This window comes from Botryllus schlosseri, chromosome 2 (assembly GCF_051294905.1).
Source record: "Botryllus schlosseri isolate E-star chromosome 2, Bs_hap1, whole genome shotgun sequence".
Classification (NCBI taxonomy): domain Eukaryota; kingdom Metazoa; phylum Chordata; class Ascidiacea; order Stolidobranchia; family Styelidae; genus Botryllus; species Botryllus schlosseri.
In genome coordinates, this window is record NC_137237.1 from 39986058 (window position 1) to 40011049 (window position 24992).

A 24992-nucleotide genomic window follows, 5' to 3' on the forward strand; every position below is an offset into this window, starting at 1 on the left:
ATCAAATCGAGGCGATTATGAAAACAGACAAGGCATGTTAACAGTTTTGAGACTGCGAGGAAACGGGAGATATCTGATGATTAATAAATAACCAGTTATCAAACGATGATTCAATCCATAAATATTTTCGCAACCTTTCCCAATCGTTCGACCCGCACTTTGTTAGCTCGCGGAGACATAACACTCCGCGTACGAATGAATGTTTAGAGTTGATTGTTTGTTAAAGGGAGGAGGATATTTCTGCACACACACGTACACAGTTACACACGCATAATATCGAATATGTCTGGCAAAAATACAACTGCTGGAAATCCTGTAACGAGTTGGACAACTATACAATTCAAGTATCGAATTACACTAATTACATCGAAATGTCGGTAATTTAATTATTTTGTGAAATGATTCTGTGCTCTCATTTTAAATTCCAATCTTATTTCTGGTGTTAAGTAAAATGCTACAGGATAACTGTATAGCGGGAAACGTGCCAAGCTCGGCTGTACAGACATTTGCCATTCTCGTGCTTATGAAAATTAACTTGAATGTTTCACGGAATTGAATTCAATTTCCAAGTTCAAATTAAAAAGTTAAAATTTCAATCCAATTTCAAGATAACGATGTAGCTATCATTCTAATTCTAATCTAATTTGAAAAATAGCTTTCAATACAGCATCCATTGCAGTATAACATATATTAACACTCGAAGACTTTTCGGGTGCCTCTTTTCATGAGATATCGGCACACTAACGGGATGTAAACAGCTTCAAAAGCAAAACCAATAAGGTGGGGTACGGCGATTTGGAAAACGCTGAAAATTTTCTACAGTTGTCGAATGGTTGTTGTAGCGGCCGACCATCACAATGGTCAGAAATGCACGAAGCAGTTTTAGTCCGGAAATATGACATTTTTGATCTATTGACTTTATGCGACTCGAATCACTACAATCAATCCCCGAATCGTTTATCTTGGCCTAGGCTACTCATAATCGCCAGGGGCGTCTTGTTGTGACGTGTGCTGACATTTTATCATAGTACTGAGTAAATACAGCGTTGGCGTTTGTGTGTAAGGTACAATTGTTTATGAAAGCGATGTTAACGCAATGTGGCGTCTGTTACATGCGTTCATAGGCGCTCGCACAATGGAAGGGTAGCTTTATAGCAGAACATATTGGCCGGATAAAAGCTTGAAATATATGGTTGTTATGAAAAGAGAGTATCTTATGGTTACGGATTCAGTGTTTGGAATAATTCCAGTTCACTTGCTTACACTTACACAAACAACTGTAGCTAATATCTCTTTGTGGGCAGAGTGCTGGATATGTATTTACGTTTGTTACAAACGTTTTGTGGACGCAGCACACATTGTTATGACTTCACCCATTCACGGCGAAACAGCGCCACACAATAGGCATCTGGGATTGAGCCACAAATCAAAGGATACAGATATATATCTTAAAACCGATCGTTGAATACAGGGTTAGTTAACAGCCTTGTTGCGGTGCTATAAAACAGCGGAAATGACGTAAAGTTAAGATTGACTGGTAACCAATAGCGAAACTGCTCGCGATCAACCACAATTGAACAACTACATAATTCTAGTTGTCTAATTACACGAATTAAAGCGTGAGCGTTTATGAGATTTGCAGAGCTGATATGAAGCCAAGTGAACTTGATTTATTTCGTATTTCATTTTAATTCCGTATTGTCTTCAATTTTTAGGTTTTTCTAATCTACTTTTGTAGCAAAAAACTATGTAGTTATAATTCCAATTTTAATCTAATTTGACTTTCCAAGTTGCACAACCCCGTAATCAACCATCGTATAGCTTGTTTACAAGCAATCCGTGACCTTTCTACGAGTTGAACAACCCCGCAGAGTATGCGACAGGCCGAGATTGATAACATTCGGGTTATTGATATTGTAATCGGTCGAGAGGAAACTAATACTGCTCCAAGTCGATGCGTTAGTGGGGTTTGTTCAGAAGCAAAACACATCTTTGTCTGAGAGGCACAGAACTTGAGAATATATTATTCAACTGTATATATCTGTGCATGTTTGGTTTCGCATGCGCGGTTCTGCATTCAAACGGAAGCAATTTGCTTTTGTACCAGTGACTCGTAAACACGTCACAAAAGTGACTCATGTCAACAGGCGCGTGTTTACATCGGTACATTGTTCGGGCACAAGGGATGTCGTTATTTATAGAATGCGCTTCTTGCGAAACGGTCGCTGTACAATGGGAACTCGCGGGATAGCGAAACACATCAATAGCCGCAGGCTTGTGCAAACTACTGGAGTTATAAAATGCGCAACTGGAACTAGAACTACTCACTATTCCAGATACGCAACTACAACTAGAACTAAAACTACTCACTTTTCAAAAGTACGGGGTTCCTACTTTGAAATGGGTCTCGACCCCAAAACCCACATTTCTACTACCCACCGTTAGCAGTGAAGGCTCTGAGTTACCAATGGCTGTAAGAACATCACACAACAGGACACCGGTATCACGATTCACGACATAAGACAATATGTTTTCAAATTGTTCTAAAACTAATTCTTTTTAAATGCGCAAACTAGAACTAGTATTATTCTCTTTTCAAAATCCGCAACTAGAACTAGAGATACTAAAAAACAGTAGTTAGTTCGCTGTCAACCAACTTGATTGTTAGTTTGTACATATTTACCGGCACAGAGTTGTAGTGCGAATCTAAATACGTCCGCCTCGCGTGACGTAATCAGGCCAGATATGTCATATTTTCGATTCCACAATGAACAATTATTACCAAACGAGTGTCTGTTCAAAAAATTCCAAAGCGTTCGACCGGTTATGACAACACCCACGGATTTCTTTGTGCGTTAGTGATTAAAACACGGTGGATTATTTACGTATTTAGTTCCCCAATCATTCCTTGTTTTAGTAAACCAGAAAAAATGGTTATCCTTTGTTTCAACGCAATGACAGATATTGGCCTCACACGAGTCGACAACACTTTTAGCTGTAAACAAGATTGAATAACATAACATAATAACATAATCATATGTTCTTCAATTGTATCCGAAAGAATTTGTCTTTGCACACGAATTAGAAATGATCGCGCACACCGCGGCATAACAGGCACCGCGATTGCGTATTGATAGGTTCACGACGCTTTGGAACACCCAGAAATAATCGCATTGCGGGCACAAATACTCGATTTCGCGTAAGCACTCATCATTAAGGCTTGGTACAACCCAGTAACCGAACGAATCAAATTTGAATCGAGTATTTGACTTCCAGAATCACTCTTTGCGAATTCATTACAGTATGGCTGATGTATGAAGTACAAATATGTACATTTTATGCCACCACAAAGCAGATAATGTGGTTCTACAGCAGGTTTGATCACGGTTTCACAGATATGTTATTTGTACCACGTGTGTCGTATGCTGCGATATGGCCAATCAATTTCCCAACCTTCTACAGTGGAAAATAGCTTCAAAACTTTATTTTCGTCATTCAATTAACTCTTATTGGCAATTATCGCATCAGTTCAGTACTCAAAAAATTATCTCTCATTACAATTAATACTCGAATATTTTGTTACTCGTAATGGAGCGTGTCATCTTTAATATCACAGTGCATCAAAAGGACGCTGTGATGTACGCACGCATGCAATTGCTTGGCAGTTGTCAGCAACCATACATATGTATTCCCAAATGGATTAACAATCGTTCGATAAGCTGTCCATAATCAGACGGGGTCTGATCCATCGAGTCATTCAAATTACAGCACACGACATTGATAGTTTGTAGCTTTGCTGATCTCAAAGGGATGCGATCAATACCAGGCCCGGTAAAGCAAACAGCTAATCACCAACTGCATGCGCGAATCTAATCGACAGATTACTCACGTGTTGACTGCGCCGTGACTGGGAATTCTCGCCTGAAAACAGAAATCAAAGCGCTGAATGGCGGTTTTTAGTTGTTTTTGTTATTGTGATGTCATACCTCGCGGTTGTCGTTGGCTTTGTCTGGATTTCGTTCGACGGGAGATACTGCGAAACAAGGTCACTGTATTACAAACTATTGACTTGCACAGCTAGATCATTCTACTTGTCTTAATTAGAGTGATCATAGCGATATACCAGTAATATAATTTCAAAGTAATTTCTGGCGTTCATGAAAATGCTACAAGAAAACTGTATACTGTGTAGTGCGAAACGAGCCAAACTTGGTGTACAGAAATTTCCTCAAACTTGATACGAAGCCAACTTGTTTTTTGTTGCATTTCTTTCTAATTCGGAAAGAAATTCAATTTCCAAGTTGTTGCGAATTCATTAATTCTAATTCTAATACTACAGTCTAATTTGGAAAAAACGGTGTCGTTATCATTCAAATTGTTTTACATTTTATTTAAAAAAATGTGAAAACTTTCTATCTGTATAATTAAGAAACAAACCTGCTGGGCGAGGGGGTGTACTGGGGTCGCCCCCTTTTTGAGAAGCGAGCTCCATCATTTTTTGATGGTAGAGCAAAATCTTTTGCGCGATCTCGTTCATGTCACCGCCCTGATGATTGGGAACCTGTCGATTTTCATAAAAACAATTGAAAACACTCAAAAATCGTGTTGAATATCGGGCCACGTACCGGTCTCGGAACAGCCTGGTTGGACCCCGGAAAAAAGGGGTTTTGTGGCATTAGTTGCTGGTAGAGAAGCTGTCTGAAGTGTTCTTGGGTCGCGTTCGATAAATCGCCTGTAACGACAAAAGTCGAAAGTCAAACAATAGACCTGGACATCCGAATAATTCTAGTAGACCAATTAGTAGCCTATTAGGCTAATTTGCTTTAATCTGCTTTCCTGAAAATGTGACAGGAGAACTGTATAGCAAGGAACGAGCCAAGCCAGGTGTACAGACATTTGTCATCCTCGCGCCTATGAGGATCAACTATGATACGATATGACCTTGATTTTAGTCGTATTTCTTGCTAGTTTGGAATTATTCAAAAGCTTAGTTTTATCGAGCTTGTAAACAAATTTTGGAAACGTTTTGTAGCTACCGTTCCAATTATGATAAAATTTGGAAAAGATCCAAATCTGTACCTGGTTTGGCAAAAGCCCCGCTCATTGCATCACTGCCGGCCTGCAACCGCCTCACGTGATCGGCGTTCGAGTGGGCAGGATCGTTCGGGTTCATCTGCTGGGCCAGGGCGCGGGCCAGCGAATCAAAGGGCGTGGTCGAAGCGAACGACATCGGTAAATTTAACGCTAAAATGCGAAAGGCAAATTTTACAAACTTGAAAATTGTATCATGTTCCACACTATAATGAGTTACATCACATCAAACCAGAGTTCAATCACACAAGCATGAGTATGACAAATGTCTACACATGCAACAATCTCGGATCTTTTCGCACTAGACCGTTCTCCAGTAGCATTTTCAGGAAAAGTAGAAATTCGATGAAAATTAGAAGGAGAGCATAGGAAACATTTCATAAATTACACTCGAATTATCTAGCTGTCCAAGTCCGCAACATAATATTTCGAAGCAAGATATAGAAACTCATCAAATAAACACACACGACGTCCAGAAGTGCACTTACCCGATCCTTGCGGGGCCGCGAACAGATTGTGACCGTTGTAGGGGGCCAGAATGGAAGGGGGCCAACCCATGCTTGGCAGAGACGCATCTGCGAATAAAACTATCGATTAGAACCGACATGTTCTCGAGATTTGGACAAATAGAAAATAATTCTATAATTGCCTTTGTTAGAGTAAAATGACGGTGATCAAATTCTAATCTAATTTAGAAGAATCTGTGTAGCTATGATTGTAATTATAATCGAATCATCATCAATTGATTCTAATTCTAATGTAAATTTTGTATGGTAATCCAACTTTACTTGTGCAGTTATACAAAAAGCTACCTTGTCTGCCAGGTGACTTGCGTTCCTGGGTCTGATCGCTCGCCCGTCGAGCCCCACTCGCGATTTTAGCCGCAGAATCGTGACTTTTGGGGTGCATGAGCAGGAAATGCTGCTCCAAAAGGTTCTGCGAGTCGCTGACGTTTCGGTATTCGCAGAACTGGCAGCGGAACGACCATTTCGAACCGAGCCCGTTCGAATCGAAGTAAACGGGGGTACGGAAACCGATCTGCAAAACAAACTAACTTGAAGTCGTAGAGAAAAGACACACGAAAGCAAAAGTAGACGCCCCCCATAGCAGCTGTTTACGAAGTGTTTACAAAATAAGAGGTAGTTGCGCAACAATCGGTTCCGCTACGATGAGCGTCACGTATGAAATACCACAGCTATCTCAAGAATATAGTAGACCCCAATCATATTCCTAGCCTAACCCAGGCTCAACTTTAACTAGTAATAGGCACAATGATTCGAGAACTAATTTTGATGATTCGAGTCGAGCAGTGAGATATGATCTTCTTGAAACTGAAACGATATACGCTACTTGCCAGTAAGAGTGAGTTTCGATCGTATTTGCCACCGCCGAAGCCTCGAAAGATTGGTTGTATCGCAGCATACGAAACATGCGTAATATATCTACGTACGTTAGTGAAAATCACATATCTGTGAAGTTATGGTCGACCCATACAGCATTGTCACAAGGTGCAATGAAATAGGTAAGGCACAAGAAATACAAAATGATCTTTAATGTGATGTAACACTGGCATTATATTCAGCTTTCCACAACGATTCAGAATAAAATCTTTGCCGAGCCCGAGTCATAAGAAGAGTTCGCAAAATCAGTTTCAAATCTCACCTCAACCCCGTCGTACATCACAGGCGTCTTCCCGGATCCGGACTTTGCCCCGGATTGATTCCTATCTCCGGAACTCAAGTCCGGCAGCATCGGGAACATGTTGAAGTTTTTCTGCATGGCGGCCGCGATCATCCACTGCTGTTTCAAACTTTCGACCGGAGACTCCGGATGGTTCCGGTTGTCCGAAGGCGGGTTCAGACTTTTCGTGAACGTGTTGACGTTGACCTGCATCTCGTCCAGCGAGGAGAGGGAGTTTGGGCGCCTGTCCTGGTTTTGGGAGATTCCATCTGGGAGTTTTGTAGCGATTGGTAAAGCTTGACAAATAGAAAATGTTCGGCATTGCGAAATTCGACTCGAATTTCAATGACAGGCTATAGCTACACACCTTTTTCCAAATAACAATAGAATTAGAATTATAGCTACACACAGCAAATATCAAATCAGTGTTGGTTCCCATAAGCACAAGCCTGATAAATGTCTGCAGAGCGATCTTGGCTCGTTACGCATGATACAGCTCTGCTATAGCATTTTCAGGAAATCCATAAATTGGATTGGAATTAAAATGGGAGCATAGGAGCATTTCATCAATTAAATCCAGGCATTCCGCAATACTTAGTATAGTTAGACAACCAGAATTATCTTCTGGTTTTGGTGGACAGTTCATTTTGTGTACCAATATTCGCTCGTAATGCATGAGATGCGGTCCATTTATTGTGACTAGGCGACAACTTGGGGTACGCCAAAGGACTGCGGATTAGCATATAGGTCTGCCGGGTCAGTAAAGGTTAATAACCACTGACCTATCGGCGAACACTCAATTTGAATATCCGCGATATTTGCGGCGTGTGAATAATACGGTGAGCTAACACTAATTGTGACGCAACACGCACATGTTCGAGACGTTATCCAATTACAGATTGGGAGAAAACGGCTGAAAACGCGCTAAACCAGGATGTTTACATTCCCCTACACAAAAACGATACTAGGAATAACAAGGGTTGTTTTAATAACGAGGGATGTCCGCCATCTTGTTATTACATCGACCATACGTTCTCAAATAAACGGTACGATCAATTGGAAACAATTTCCTGTTATCGACGCGACAATCATCGTTACCCGAGTGGAATTATCCGTAAACAATACACAGATATCGCTGGTACAAACACGCGAAACAAGGTATAGCCTTCAATACAATACGCGGTCGAAGTAGTACATAATTTCATGTCTTAAAATGCTAAGGTAAATAGTTCGTAAACGTAGAATTAGTCGAGGTTGCTATCCTTGCTAGTCAAGTAGAAGCGGAAGTAACACGTTAAAGTTCTACTGAGTTGCAAGAGCAAGTACTGATGTCAAAGATACTTCAAGTGGAAGAAGAAACGAAAGCTCTACAAGTTCTCAAACAAGTAGTTTCTTGCGACTTGGACTAATCTAATTCCTTATCTCATTAGTGAAATATTTCTATGCTCTAATTTTAATTCGAATCTAATTTCCGGTCATGCCGTAAATCCTACTGAAGAACTGTACATTGCGAAACGAGCCAAGCTTGCTGTATTTTGCCATTCTCTGACTTGATGCGAATCAGCTCTGATATGATATGAACTGAAGTTGATATTTGTTGTGTTTTTTTCGAATTCTAATCCAATTTTAAAAATCAAACTGTGTAGCTGTAATTCTAATATTTTGTAAAGCTCTGAAATATTCTAATAACAACTCTGTTCAATAGTCCACAAACCTAGAGACGGTCCCTCGCCGTGTTTCAAAACCAGCATTTTCGGGTTCTTGCAACCGGCCTGCGGGTCCGAACCGGGACTGCATGGTCTCTTGAGCGCCTTGTGTCCTGTCGAGGCGTCTGGGGTGTGTGCGCGGGAATGCCAGACCAATTTCTTTTCTCGGGCTGCTGTGTCGTAGGCTTCCCGTTGTTTGGTTCTGTTATCTTGACAGAAGAAAAATTCCATTTGAAGACACTCTTGGAGGTACAGAATTTCAAAATACAATTGAATAATATTTTTACATTGAAATTAGCCTGAATAGTTAGCGCTGTCGGGTGTCAACAGACTTGTGCAAACTTCTGGATTTTAAAAATTCACAGCTAGAACTAGAACGACTCACTTTTCAAAATTTTCAACTGGTAATAAGACGACTAGACGAGAACTACTAATTTTCCAAATCTCGCAACTAGGACTACTCAATAAAACGGGAGTTAGTTGACACTATTAACCTTCTAGATCGGTAGTTTGTGCGAATCTACTTGGAGGTACAGAGCTTGAATAGAGGATTAAATAATATGCTATTCAAGTTCACATTTCTTGGCTTACTTTCATTGTTTTGAATCCCTTTTTTGTTTTTGTAGGCTGAAATGGGGGCCAGGGTAGCGCCCCTCCTGCGCCTGCGCTTGAAGCTGTTCTCGTTCCCGAATTCTTCGAACCCCTCCCTCGTCATCGTCCAGTAGTTCGACTTCGCGGCGTTCTCGTATCGAGGCACTGGGTCGAAATATTCAAGTTCATTTTTGTTATTTATTTTTATTTTTTTATTTTTTTAGTTTCCCCGAACTACTCCCTGAAATCGGAGTGTTTTCAAACCACTTCCACTTGTACTTTACAGTTTGTGACGCAAAACTACTCATTTGTTACACGTAGACTTTTGTAAAGCGACTAAGGCGAACATGCATCTTGCGAATTCGACAGTAGCCAACTTCGAATTACTACTAATAAGAGTATGCGTCGTCTACACCAAATCTACTTATACTACTTCGCAGTTTTAATGCATGACATACCATATCTTGACGTAGTTTTCACATCTCGGTACTTGTACTTGTAATTGGGTGGAACTTATCGCTGTGACTTTCTGCGTCTACTCGAGTAGCAATGATCAGCAAATTCGCCCCAATATACATTTTCAAACCGGCTACATCAGTTCTTTTTAGACATGACGTGATATGCTTTTACTTGAAGCAGGTTCAGCATGTAATCGTTTTAATAACTTTTAAATCAGTACAAGTTTAGTACGTTACTAATACTTCTACTAGGATTTCATCGCTGGCTATTTGGACGATACAGGACTCGAATAAAACGTAAAAAATCACCTTTTATGAAACACTGGTTAAGACTGAGGTTGTGTCGGATTGAGTTCTGCCAAGCCGATTTATCATGTCCGAATTTATAGTACGGAAAATTGTTCATGATATAATCGTAGATCCCGCGTAGCGTGATCAAATTCCCTGGACTGTCCAAGATAGCAGACGCTATCAAAGCCGGGTAAGTGTGCGGAGGTCGCTTGTAGGTACATTTCCCGTCTGCGCTACCGCGACGACCCCCGTTTTCTGCAGCGGCCGCTTCCTTATGGCCCACGATGCCTCTAGTTGGGGTTCGACCCAACGGTGCAGTGGGAGATACTCTGATTCCTTGTGGATTTGCGTCTCTTTGATGGGGTAAAAACGGGCTTTGGAAGTAAGTCTGATCTCGATATCCGGCGTGGGTCATCAAAGTGTTGTAAGCTTCTATTGAAGAAATAGCCGACTGTGATGGGATAAGAGAAGGGGGTCCGGCCCCTTTTGTCACGTCATCGTTGTAAGATCTATCTCGTTTATTTGGTGATTCTGCGGTTGAATTCGATCCGTATCCGTTAAAAGTATCGTGCAACTGGTGCGCGTTAACAAAATTTTGCGCTAAATGTCGCATTACGTCCGTGTGGGTGTCCTGGGGCGATTTGGGGCTCGGGGTTCGATGTTCCGCGCTGTGCGCGCTGTTGTACGATGAAGCGGGCGACGGTTGGCGCGCGTATATCTCCGCGCGCGATTCTTGCAGCGCCATAGGCTCTTGCTTGATCAAAGTCGACATGGTCATGTTTTCTGCCTTGTCTTCGTCACAATGCGACTCGAATTGTTTACAATTTTCGTTGTCCGAAGATGTGGCTTGAGGCGAATCGACTCTATCGTTCTCGAGAATAATCTGCCCTGAACGTTGGATGTCTATCATTCCTTCCGCGGGGATAGGATTGCTTGCGACGCCGCGTAGAGCTGATAAATTCTCTCCTTTGTGATTAATCTGTATCGTGCTGGCGCACTGCGACTCACTACTGACGATGTTCGAGTCTGACGCGCACGCTTTTAAGAGGGCGTCTCCTTTTTTCGCTTTCAACATACGACTCACTACAAGGTCGAGATTTCTGCTTTTTGTTGAATTTTTCGCGTTTATATCTTCGAAGCTATTATCTTGTATCGGGTTTGTATCGTGGGCTGATGTAAACACAGATTGTTTGGCATTCCCGGGCTCTTCGCACGCTATGATATGTTTAGGGCTGTTCTTCGTCGCGTTTTGGTTTGGCGTTCCGTGCGAAGCTTTGAAATTGATCGAAAGGCGATTATAAACAAGAATGTACACCGCGATATTAACAGTGAACACGTATCTAAAAAGGTAAACACAATACTATGATTCGCGTACCCCATACTGGCCGCGTACATAGCACTTTTTCTATAGTACGCGCGCAAATTGATAACGAATGTAAAGTCGGGCACGATTATTGGAGTACTTGAATCTAAATACAGTATTCATTGTAATGATTCGAGTCGATCATATTCGATGATATTTTTCAGTACTGAAATGATACGCTCTCGTATAGCTAAAAAATCAGTTATCCACAAATATGATAGTTTCGAGTTTCGATACTATTTCCACTGTGGAAGCCTTGAAACCTTGATTGGTCGCATCGCAGCGTACGAAACATATAGTACAAAGCTACGTACGTTAGTGGAAATGACTTATCTGTGAAGTAGCGATCAACCCACAGCATTGTCTCAAAGTGCGATGAAATAGGTATGGTCGCAAATACCAATCTTTAATATGATGTAGAACTGGCGTTATATACTTGGTAGTCGCGTAAAAGGTGCATATGCGAACTTTCATCGTTTATACTGTTTTGAAGTCATAAAATGTGGTAATAAAACACTCGACTCGAAGACTCATAATCGATTCAGAATCGAATCATTCAGACACTCCAATTTCCCCAGCCTTAATTACGATATTTCTTACACAATATTAGAAACAAAATTAGGCTGCGTACCGAAATAACTCCTTCAAAACAATTGTCGCCGGACCGATTACGAGGAAAATGTTTCTCGAATACGTGTCAATTAGCAACAAACCCAATTATAAACAGGAATGTCACAATACATTAGCGTCATATCACGGTGAAATTCGCAATTACACAGAATAGCAAATCGTCTCTACAGACACACAATTTGACGGCGTTAACGAAGGCTAGACGCAGCCTTTCACTTTGCATTCAGTGTTACGTTGCCGCTAATTAACGACTTCAACACCGTAATTGAGCCTATGCGTTGAGTGTCTCACATATTCATAGTTTCCTGGTTTGTGTAGATTACGCGAAACCAGCGCATCGTGCGAGGGATTCCATGTTTGTTGATTGTTCGGACCGGTGCCTCTGACAAGCGTTTCCTATTGCTGTGTAAAATTACAGCGCTGTAAATCGCCCTACAAGCTGCTGTTTTATGGCCTTGTTGCGATACAAAGCATGATTATTATGCGTTTTAGATAGCTGCGAATGTAACATTATCCCACAGGATATGAACGCACACCCGTTAGACCTAAAGAAGCATAAAACACGAGTAAATAGTTGTGATATGACTGCCTGGTCCGGTTTTTGTTATACACAATCATATCATCTCATTTACAGCCGCCGATCACTATCACGGGAAACCGTGCTAATACCAGTATTCACAAATATCCTGCCTGATACATTCTACCTTATTATGCAGCTAAATTCGACACCAACACCGCAATCTGCTTCGGACACAGCGTCCGGCACGCATTATTAGAAATAAAGCTTATGATAAATATTCTGCGCGCGTTTGTTTCCACTCTTTGTTGTCGCTAAGCGTCTGATCTAAGCATAGCGTCATATAAATTAAACCAAATGCGCGTGTATATACAGTGACTTATGCAGTGACAAAAGACTGTAAAGAAAGCTAACTTGTGAGTACGACGCCGTGAATAACATCGAACTAATCGAGATGGCTTACTATATGCGTCACAACTAGTTATTAATCACTATTTAACAGCACATATTGCATAGCTGTATCATACCTGCTACAATATCACAAACAACGTCGGTACGATTCTGTATAGCATCTACGCGGGCTGTTATAAACAGCTTGGCCGTAAACAAGTACGCCAATAAAGGCTACAATGGTCGAGATTGCTTCGCGCGAGAAGTTTGTTTACATGATTCGGAAGACCGCATGACGTAACACTCTGTGCGACGAGGAAATGTCATATTTGAAATAGCGCTTGTCAGCTACACAAAGGATACTAATACTAACGTTTGCTAGTAATTCGGTTGGGCATAATGATTCGAGTACCCGAATATGAATCGAGTAGTCATTCTACTGATTCGAGTCTAGTAGTGACAGATGATTTTCTTCGACTACTAAAATGATACCTTCCTCGTCACTAACAGTTGACTTATCGACAATAATTATAGTTTCGATACGATTTTCCAGTACAGAAGCCTTGCAACTACGATAGCTCGTCGCGCAGCATACGAAACTGTGGTACAAAGCTACGCACGTTACTGCAAATGATATATCTGTCAAATCTTGACCAACTCACAGCATTGCCACAAAGTGCAACGAAATAAGTATGGTTGAAAAATACCGAATCATCATTAATGTGAATAGAATTGGCTATGTATTAATCGTAGCCGCATAAAGGAAAATATTTAAACTTTATACATTTTTCACACTGCTTTGACGCCATCATTAGTGATACACAAATACTCGACACGGCCCGAAGCCTAACATTCGATTCAGAATCAAATCGCTAAGGTAATCAATTTTTCCAAGCTCTAATATTACTACTAAGCGCAAATAGCACCCACTATGCGTGTCTGGTGTATTTGTATCGCATATATACTGCATCTTAGTTTACACACTCTCTCGAGTTGTGTTTTCGACACAGAAAGTCTCAGCGTATTTCGCGGTAACAAAGGCCTTAGCGCGACTGAGCTGCGCACTGGCGACGCCTGAAAGTTTTCTTCAGTAAAAGCGGACGTACCGAAACTAAGAGTCACACCGGTACTTACGAAAATGATCGCCAAGACATCCGGGAACTAATGAGCCAACATTTCAGCCTGTGTTGAATATACAAAACCCTAGCCAGGCTTCATAAACCAGACTCGGCCCAACTAGATCATTCCAGTTGTCTGGTTGGATTAACTAGCGTGAAATGGCTGGTAATATAATTTGTGAAATGTTCTCATTTCTCTTCTAACTTCTCATCTATTTTCCGGATTTCATGAAAATGCTGCAGGAGAAATGTATGATGCGAAAATACCCAAGCTTGTTGTACATTGTACAGTAAAGGCATTGCCATTCTCGTGCCTTTGATGAGAATGAACTCTAATTTGATATGAAGTGAACTTCGTTTTGTTGAATTTCTTTCAAATTCCATATTTAATTCAATTTCCAAGTTTTTTCGAACTCAGTGATACAGTAACATAGGGTCACCATATTTTGGAAGCGGGAAAGGAGAACACTTTTTCAAAATTTTCAAACTTAGGATAGCGGAGAAAAATCTTGAAATAATGGTAAATTGTTCCCACTTCGTGGTCGGTCGACTGAAAAAAAATAAAAGGTCAAATTTCTCGCTCAGCGCCCAAAATACAGTTTTTTCTTTCACGTTAACAGATGGTTGACTAAAAAAAGGTCATATTTTCGGCTCAGCTCCCGAAATACCCCCCGGAGCTTTACTTCGGTGCTGATTTACGGAATCTCACTACAATTTCACAGTAAATTTGATCAAAATTCTCAAATAAGAGGACAAAATCTCGAAAATGGAGGACAAATCCTCCTAAAGGAGGACGTATGGTAACCCTAAGTCACAAAAGCAAAAAGCTTCTGTGTTACGCATCTAATACATTACTATCAAATAGTGACGCGCAAAATAAACTGCGCAGTGTGCATAAACATAGGGCTAAAAACAAAGCATTGAAACTTAGTTTTCACACTAAACAAAAAGACGAGAATGAATATTTACAGCAAATAGGTCGACTCCAGAATTCCTGCTTAAGTGTTGGAGGTTGAAGGCTCCTCTTCGCAATCTCATCCGCATAAGCGGCGTGTCTTACAAAAAGCCTAGAAGTGGGCCGTGCTACACGTCGGCAGATACGGAATCAAAACTTAGGAATATCGGCCTGGTGTAAATGACCATAGTAGCCGACAAACACCATAAATACCACAAACAACAACAACAACAACAACAGCAACAACTGTTGTGGGCCCAGGTGATTGTCTGATTTAATAGTCTATTTCAAGTCGCTTTGGCTCTTTCCTTACGTATTCATTGTTCATTTTACCGCAATCTTGTGGCGCTGTGAAATGAAATTATTAAAAAACCGAACTAAACAAAATCGATTCGAACGGGGAGTTTCAACTCGCGTTTTTTTCTTGAGGCCAAAATCGTTATTTTCTTACGTTTCGAGTAAAAGTAGTCCACACGAAACAGAATCCGTATCAACGTAAGCGTCGTTGTGAAGCCACATTAACTCGATTGTATTCTTGAAAGTATAGATGGGAGTCAGAAAATGCCTTTTCACGGTCCACGTCTCCAAGTGAGCACAAGGGCTGGGCACACCCGAAATCTCGAATTCGAATCGAGTATTCATCCTAATGATTCGAGTCGAGCAGTGAAATTAGACGCTTCTTGGCGTTAAGAGTTCATTTAGCAACAAGACTTATAGCTTCGATACTATTTTCCACTGTGGGAGTCGTAAAACTTGATTGGTGGTATCGCAGCATACGAAACAGATAGTACCAAGCTACGCACGTTACTGGAAATTACATATCAGTCAAGTCGTTATCAATCCACAGCTAGGGTTGCATTCCCTTGTTTGAAACATGTTTTTTTTAAGCCAGGACGTCACGAATATTCGATTGTGACGTCATAGTGGATTGACATTGACAATTGAATATATTGGGTGACTATAGCTACTTTGACGAAATATCTGTACTATTGCTGTTGAACCGACTATTTAGAGCAGTGGTTCCCAACCAGTGGGGAATTCAATGGTTTCTGGTGGGGAATAGACGCATTTGTTGAAAATTATATACAGGACAGTCTACAGATTTACGGACACACATGCGCGATTACCGTTATCAGTTAACTGCTCTTGAATGTTTGTATCGAAAATTATATTGCGTGTTGTTCACAAAAACCCATTTTTAACATTGGATAGCCAATGATGGCGTCATAAACGCATCCAGCACGACCAGTATGACGTGAAATAACGCTTTCGTTACATTTTGAGGGTTACCGTTACGTTTTATGTTGTACTTATAGGCGATTATCTTGCGTACTGGTGTGGATATGCGTCTTGTTTACTCAAACAAGCAAATAGCTTCTCCGTAATGACAAAAGTTTTGGGTAGTGGGGAATGAAGACTCGGAATAAATCTTAAGTGGGGAATGAAGACAAAAAGGTTGGGAACCACTGATTTAGAGGGTTCCAACCATCCCATATCGATATACGTCGGCTATATCGGGTGGTAATTGTCCGTAGGCTCATACAACATGTTTTTTGAAAAGTATTTACACAGCTATGGCATAATTTTACAACTTGAAAAAAGTATTTAAAGGCCTTTGTTTAAAACACTGTTTAAAACATGTTTTAAACAAAAGCGTTTTAAAAAACCGTTTGTTTTAAATGCAACCCTACCCACAACATTACCACACAGTGCAATGAAATAGGTATCGACTAGAATACAAAAAAAAATCGTAAATGTGATGTAGAACTGGCGTTATATTCTTTGTGGTCGCATGAAAGGTACATATCTGAATTTTCCACGTTATTCATACTGTCGTGACGTCAGAATGAGTGATACCCGATTCGACCCGGAGCTACACGATTCAGAATCAAATCACTTAGTTACTCGATTTTGCCAAGCCCTGCTTCTTGCTATATATCTATCTTCTCCTCACACGGTTCACAGCTATCTATACTGTATAGCTACTGTACAGCGTACACTGTGGAAAGCCCACGACGTAACGCTGTTAGCTTGCCAACGGCATATTCCCAAAAGCCGAAGCTATCAGCCAGCAGTGCGTTATGTTCGCAATGTAGTGAGATACGAGTGCATTTCTCCTAGCATCGTGATATGACCTGCATTACCGAACGCTAGTCACTCCATTTCACGTGACGCACTCTATAATGAACACTATTATTTATAAACATAGGTCGGCCACAGCGCTACAAACCCGAATTACCTATCAGTACGAAGCGCGAATAATCATCCACGGCAATAGTAGTTGACATGTTTGGCTGAAACCCAAGCTCAAAAATGATGACGACACAACTCCAATGCTACCAACCTGCAGCAAGTGACGAATTTCGGTACAACACTCGATTAAAATTTCCACAAAGTGTAGAACTATTTGCGATACGTATTCCGCGTTTTGCAATAACGGTTTCGTTTGAATTTAGTTTGCTGACGTATTTTTCAGTATAGTGACCGAAAAAATATTGGGAATCACCGACACCGTATGAATAACTAATACCACGTAATAAATACTCAAAAATACAACACTATACCCGTGTTTATTATAAACAAATGTAATGAGTGCACGACGTGAGGTGGATATAATATTGATAGCAGATTTGAACAACTACATAATTCTAGTTGTCTGATTAGACCAGTGGTTCTCAAACTGGGGGGCGGGAAGCACCGGTCAACTGAAAAAAAAATTCGCACTGCGCGTGATTTGACGTAAATTCTCAGTTATATCTCTGTGTATAGTCCTAATTTGATATTTGAGAATTCTCTCATCAACAGTCATAACTTTCTATGCCATCAAACAAGCCGTTTGGATTGCTAGCATCCTTGTTGCATTTTGTGATATGACGATAAGGAGGGCGCGAAATAGTTCCCAATCAAAAAGGGGGGCGTGTCTAAAAATGTTTGAGAACCACTGGATTAGACGAATAAGAACGAGATGCCATTAATTTAATTTACGAAATGCTATTCTAGATTCTGATTTGCTAAACATGAGACAGGAGGACTGTATCGTGCAAAACGAGTCAAGATCGCTGTACAGTATACACACATTTGCCATTGTAATGCTTATTAGATTGAATCTTGATTTGATATGAGCTGAACGGGATTTTGTTGCATTTCTTTCTATTTCAAAATTAAAATCGATTTCCAAGTCCTTTTTTGCTGTATTTCTTTTGTGAATTCAGTGATTCGAATACTACTTAGGAACATCTAAAAGTTTGCTACTTGTCCAATTCTACCTGCATGGACTCTGCCTTCGTCTCTCAATGCTCGGTACTAACCAACAAGCTCACACATAAGATCATAAAGGTCAAGAAGACACATATTATCATGTTAGCCAACTAATCTATAACGATTCATGAAGACTACCTCGCTTACACTACACGAATCATGACCAGGCCACGAGCATAGGCGCACATGAACAGCTCCAAGAGACACGATACCACCATTTCATAACATAACATGCCTCGCAAACGCCGCATATCGCCGTTATTCGGCGGAAGGCGTGCACCGGATTGATTTATATTCGCACCACGGATGGAAACCGCGCTCTGATGAAAGAATAACTCGTTAGTACGATTATTGATGTCATAAGTGTGGCAATGTTTTCTTATTTTAATTTCGCGCCTGATCACGAAAACATCACCACCGGAATTCGAAATGCGTTTGCTGCATCGGAAGCATTACTTCCCGGTGCGTGAAAAGGTGCTTTTGCAAAGAAGGATGGCATCATAATAATTTGATCTACATATCAAACAGAGTTCGAAAACTAGGACATTCACATGTTTTCCAAATTAGATCACAATTAGAATGAATGAATTCGCCGGAAACTTATATTGAATTCCAACGATTTAGAAAGAGATACAACAAAAATCAAGTCCATGTCATATTACAGTTCATTCCCATAAACACGAGAATTGCAAATGTCTGTACAGCAGGCCAGTGGCCTAGCAGCCAATTGGCGCTTAGGGCTCCACGCCACGGGCGGCAGGCTGCTAGGGGCGGCAAAATGTGAGGTCATGACCCCTTTTTAGTCAACACAACAAGATTTCCAGTAAATATAATTCAAAAGATTGGAACTATTTCAGAGTTTGAAAGGCAGTTTCAACGAAAGCCATGGGCGGCGTCATGTGCTCCTACGCCACTGCAGCAAGCTTGGCCCGGCCCTCACTACACAGTTCTCCTGTAACATTTTCAGGAAAACTAGACATTCGATTATAGAAAGGAAATGATAACATAAAAAAATTTTACACTTAGATTGGAATTAGATTACTGGCATTTCACTATAATTAAACAAATTGGTCAACTAGAATTATGTAGTACTTCAATTATGTTCTGAAAAGGTTTGCGTCACGCAAAGATTATGGATATTTGCCATGCGATAAATAATTGAACCATAAGATGCCTTTTTGAAATCGGTTTTAATATTATTTATAATTTAAAAAATCATTCTATAAAAACGAAGGTCTTTTGCACCATGAGCTGAATTAATTCCAACAACATAAACTAATTGATTAATCTCGACGAGGACTGATATCCACAATATTGAGCTAATTGTCAATAATTAGATCCGCCGTCTTGATGCAACTACTGGCTACTATACAAATCGATTTTTTAAAACCAGTTTATATACTGTTGCCGTCGCTACGGCAATTTCTGGAACTAAAACACAAGCATAATTATATTATATGACGTGAATTTTGAGTCATGATTCATATCAATGATTGCATCATTACACGCTACATGGTAGGCTGTGGTAACCGGATGGGTAACTAATGCAATGAATTTGAAGTTGAGACATTAGATTTCTCAACGCAGGAGCAGACTGGTACGAACTACTGGATTTTAAAAATGTGCAACTACAACTAGAACTGGAACTACTCACTTTTCAAAATTCACATTTACAACTAAAACTACCCACGTTTCAGAACCAGAAACTGGAATTCGAGCTATTCACTTTTCAAAACCCGCCACTATAGAACTAGAACTACTCACTTGTCAAAATTACCGAATAGAACTATAAAAGTAGAACTAATCACTTTTCAAAATATACAAGTAAAACTAGAACTGGAACTACTCACTGTTAAAAATCCGCAACTAGAAGTAGAGCTACTCACAAATATACAAAAAACGACACAGTCGTAAATAGTAGACGTACAATGATAGGCGTTTCCGTCAATACACATTCGGGTCACTTCGTATAAAATCAATTGGTGGTAACGTGATAAAGCGTGTGGTTGCAAGTTACGTAAATGCGTTGTGCGATATCATCTTGATGCTATGTCCCAGGTTGAGTATCAATCACGATATTTATCGCGCGTGTAATAACGATACAAGTCGTAACGAGATATTTCAGGAATGATTCTACAACTGTGTCATGCAAAACCGGCATGTTTCTACCTATACACTTTCACGAATGTAAAGCCTGATCGATGATCGGTGCGTCGACTATATCGATTCGATATCACAATTTGAAAGCAATATCGTTATCGGTAAAAATATCTGCCATTTTCGTGATTTCACAGCATGACAGTAAGGAGTCCGAGCACTATAATGTGAGATTGTTCAACTAGGAATATTCATCTATTTCAAATAAATAACAAGTAGACATTGTTGGTACTCAAGTAGAAGTAGAAGTCACAAATGTGTACTCAAGTACAAGTGCATGGAAGCTGTGATTTCATTTTTGAGACTACATACTTTAAAAATTTTCAGCCGTTTCACTTTCTACTTGTACTTTTGGTAGTTTCTGACATGTACTGGAATTAACTACTGGTACTTGCATGTAAGAAGATGATTGAGCCATCACTTCTGCTTGCTTTGCTACAAAATTGGCTACTTTTGCCTCTTCACTAAGTCTAAGGTTGCTAACGAATTACAAATGAATTTCAGACTTTTTGTGAATTTACTGCTTACCAGACTTGTACAAAGTACTGGTTTGTCAAAGTGCGCAATTAGAGCTAGATCTGAAACTTATTGATTTTTAAAAATGCGCAATTAGAACTGGAATAAGAACTTCTGGATGTTCAAACTGCGCAATTAGACTAGGACTAATGACCATTAAAAATCCCCTACTATCTAAGGAAAACACAAGTAACTAATAACCGATTACATGGATTATTGAATTTCAAGTAGAGATAGAATCGGCATTTCAAAAGGGGGCAAAGGGGCAACGTATCACTAATTATTTTATCGGAATCGGATCGGCTTCCCACACGAACTGAACACGAAAATGAAATGGAAGGGATGTCGATCCCAAAATCCACCCCAGGCTACGCTACTGTGAGTAGTAATGCCTGCAAGAACATCACACAACAGAACACCGGTATCACGATTCACGCCAAACCACGACAGTTGTTTTTTAGTTGTTCGGCTACTAGTTTTTTATAAATCTCCCACTAGAACTAGAACTACTAAACACAGTAGTTAGTTGGCCGTTAACTAAATCTAGATTTGTTGTTTGTACAATTTTGCTGCTCACCTGAGTTTTCCGTATTTTGATGATGCAATGACGCCTTTCTAGCGATGTCGTGGGCTCCCGACTTCCTCGATACCCGAGTCCTCGTTTTCATCGTAGATCAACCGAACAACCTGACAAACGATTTTGATAGCAAAATTCGATTATTATTGTTTAAAAAAATAAAGGGAAATAGAGTGACGCTTCTGGCATGAAAGCCATTTGCATCACAGCAACATAATGTTGTAATCAAAATGTTTAAAGTAGTCGAGTAGAAGTAGTTATTTTTCAAATTACGATATCGACTCGATATCATTTACGAACCGATCATAATCAGCTGGGCTCTAGTCTTACACATGGAAAATGGACAAATTCGTACAGAAAACCAGGCTAGTTCGATTGTTCATTTGTTCAAGTATTCCTATTCAGGTTATGACGCATTTACGGCTTAGTAGGTGCGCGTGTAATAGTTCATTTCTCTTACGCAATCCGTGTATCACCTCGTACACCCGAATCACAAGTCTAAACAAGGCAACAAGCAGTGAACATGTGTCAAACACCGATCATCTAATCAGGCCACTGTGTCATTACGTACTAACAAATATTTCTGTTGCCAGTAGAGCGACTTTTGACGTATTTCGACCGAGCTTCACAGACGAGGCAAAACTGACCACTACGGCTGGACAAAATCGAGAATTACTTGAATGATTCGATTGTGATTCGTGTATTAGGCCTCGAGACGAATATTCGAATATCACTCATTATGAATTCACAACACTATGCAAAATGTTTAAATACGAGCCTTTTTATGTTACCATAAAGAATATAACGCCAGATTTACATCACATTAATGATTTTTGGTCTTTTTCCGACCGTGCCTATCTCATTGCACTTTGTGACAATGCTGTGGGTTTATCAAACCTTTGCATATTTGTTATATCCACTAACGTGCGTAGCTTTGTACTACATGTTTCATATGCTGCGATATGACCAATCGAGGTTTAAAGGCTTCCACAGTGGAAAATACTATATCGAAACTATCATTCTCGTAGATAAAATAACTCTTAGAGGCAAGGAGCGTATCATTTGAGTTCTCGGAAAAATCCTCTCTCACGACTCGACTCGAATCATTAGAATTCATACTCGATTCAGATTCGAGTTCTTTAATCATCGTGGTCAGCCCTGCTGACAACAATGATTCGCAATTTCGATAAAATAAACGATTCTCAGATGCATCGTATTGATTGGTACAGATATTCGAAAGACGCCATGCTTTTATTGCGTGATATATTTACAAAACATGCTTCAGTAGCGATTCTTGTCCATGAAAACAATTTGACTTCAAGCCAGTCGCACATTGCTATCTTACAACAAAATAGGAAAGGTGATATTTCTGCGAAGTCTCGATCAACCAGCAGCATTATCTGCCACAAAGTGTAATGAATCAGGTATGATCCAAAAAATACAAAAATATATTATCTGTGATGTAGAATTGGTATCATATTCTTCACGGTCGCATAAAAGGTACATACTTCATATTGTCATAAATCCATGATGAGCGATATTCGACGCCTATAGTCCTTAATTCAGAATGGAACCACTCAGGTATTCGATTTCACCTAGCTCTATAAATCAGATAATTGTGTCTAACTGCTGCAAAAACCTGAATACCTCACTCATTAGGTTTGTAACATCACCAGCAAAGAATCTTGCAGGCCATGCATTTATGTTTTGGTTTGAATATTTACAAAATAGAACGAATGACATCATCTGGCCTGTGTCACGGCAGCACGGTCTGTGACGCAACAGTGCCATTACTCGCGATTCGTCACCGTTAGTGCGCAGATGCTGAAGCGAAGTCACATCGTCCACAATAAGCAAGTGAGTTTAGTGGCGCTTTTAAATCAGGAATATGATTCACGATTGAATTGCATGAAACATGCTGTGGAACCAGACTTGGAAAACGAGAAAGTTCTCAGATTTTCCTAAATAGATTTGAACTAAAATTACTAAATTCGTCCAACTTGGAAATTTTGGTGCTAAAAAGTGTGGCGCCAAAAAGGTTAAGATTATAGCTAGAGCGATATCGAATTTATGAGCCAATACCGACAAAACCGATAGTACCTAGTACCTTGACCGAAAATCCAGATATATTCAGTTGATATTCACCAAATATGGTACCAAGCTTAAAGCGCATCTCCAAAAATTCTGACCATTGATTTGAACAGCTTTTCATCCAATTCTATGCTTGGACATGAAATAAACTAGAGAGGCTACATCTGAACACTTGTATGATACAAAAATAACTCATTATTTCCATTCCAGCATTCGCAGATTATAACTGTCTCAATCCTTACTACCATGTTGTGACGTTACGAAAATTCCCGATATTTTTACGTCTAACAGCCGATACCGATATTTCTCTGGAAGTGTGGTATCGACTCAATATGATTAGAGTAACGATAATCATAATCGGTCGGGACCTAGGTAAGAAACACAGATTTAGACCATGGGTATCGCTTTTATAAAAGGTCAAACCAGCAATTATAATTGAGTTAAAATACGAAAAATGTCATTCAATGTTGATATGTAAGATATTTGTAAATAAAATAATCCGTCCACTAATCATCATCACGCACCTTGTTTTCTTAACTGGGGCTTCAAACGAACCCCATGGATTCGTAGGAGGTGAAAACACGAGCCCGACTCAAACAGCAAAAGTTCTATTGATTACCGGTTAATATTCGTTACATTATTTTTTATTTGTGTGACATCATGTTATTGATGGTTTGGTTTTCTTAAGACTGCTGTATGTTTGGTATGCATGGTGTGTCGACTGGTCATTTTACACCAGGCCGATATTCTCCATTTTGATTTCGTATTGACCGACTCGTAGCACGACCCACTTCACGGCTTTTATAAGACACCGCTTACACGGATGATATGGTGAGGAGGAGCCTAGATAAACCTCCAACACTTGGATAGGCCTTCTGGAGTCGAACTCGAACCAACAACCCATTGATGTTGCAGCTAAGGATCATACCACTACAATGTATGACCGCAACACTGTTGCGGATGCAGAGTCCATTTTGGGCTCCAGTATGTATCAGAAACCTGGTCAACACTGAAACCCAAATTTTTTCTGAAAGTGGCATGGCCAAAAATAGACGACATCCGACATACTATGTTCTGGTATTTGAATCCCAGCAGTTTTTACAAGTCTGATCACAATTTGCAAGCACATTTGCATCGAACGATGTTTCGTTGTAAAATCGCGACCTTCGCCCACGTTTACGAATAGAAAGATGTCAGACCGGCGGCGTATGATAATAAAGCGTTGACTACGCGGTTACTAAAACACAAAGAATCCCGAACCAACAGGGAATCGACCGAGAGTCAACACGATCATCGAACAGTCATTTGTGTTTCAGGCCGCTTTTGTAAACACGAAAATATTTTCCCGCTTCTCGATTGGACTTTCCAATGTCGTGGGACGGTTCCGTCGAAAAACAATAAAAAATCACAACCACAGCGGTTATTTTTGTTGACTTTGACTGCGCATCCTGCATCACTGTGATGTGAGACTTTCAAGGTGTTTACGAAAGACTACTCGAACCTTTTGGTGGTGATTCGGATTATAGGAATAAACTGGCTTGTAGATATTATCATGATCCGAATCCATAATGATTGCGAATATTCTGAAAATCTGAGTTCAATT

At 40.1% G+C, this 24992-nt stretch overlaps 1 protein-coding gene and 1 long non-coding RNA gene across 5 annotated transcripts in view; both read right to left on the minus strand.

The window, feature by feature from the left end:
* LOC145459277 (uncharacterized) overlaps positions 1-24992 on the minus strand; it is a 416587-nt gene that overhangs the window by 310503 nt on the left and 81092 nt on the right. The window lies entirely within an intron of this gene.
* The window catches only part of LOC145458946 (uncharacterized), a 47278-nt gene that overhangs the window by 7941 nt on the left and 14345 nt on the right, over positions 1-24992 (minus strand). For 2 of the 4 annotated variants that reach the window (XM_080337469.1, XM_080337464.1), the window contains 12 exons: positions 21299-21408; positions 9836-11089; positions 9069-9233; positions 8486-8686; positions 6754-7040; positions 5904-6129; positions 5580-5666; positions 5080-5244; positions 4626-4732; positions 4438-4561; positions 3987-4033; positions 3890-3921 (listed from right to left, as the gene is read on the minus strand). In XM_080337469.1, coding sequence (XP_080193595.1) covers positions 3890-3921; positions 3987-4033; positions 4438-4561; positions 4626-4732; positions 5080-5244; positions 5580-5666; positions 5904-6129; positions 6754-7040; positions 8486-8686; positions 9069-9233; positions 9836-11089; positions 21299-21389 — 2786 coding nt within the window. In that variant the 5' untranslated portion in view covers positions 21390-21408. Of the gene's footprint in view, positions 1-3889; positions 3922-3986; positions 4034-4437; positions 4562-4625; positions 4733-5079; positions 5245-5579; positions 5667-5903; positions 6130-6753; positions 7041-8485; positions 8687-9068; positions 9234-9835; positions 11090-12854; positions 13073-21298; positions 21409-24992 lie in introns of those variants that run through there. The other 2 variants (XM_080337482.1, XM_080337475.1) reach the window with 2 other exon arrangements.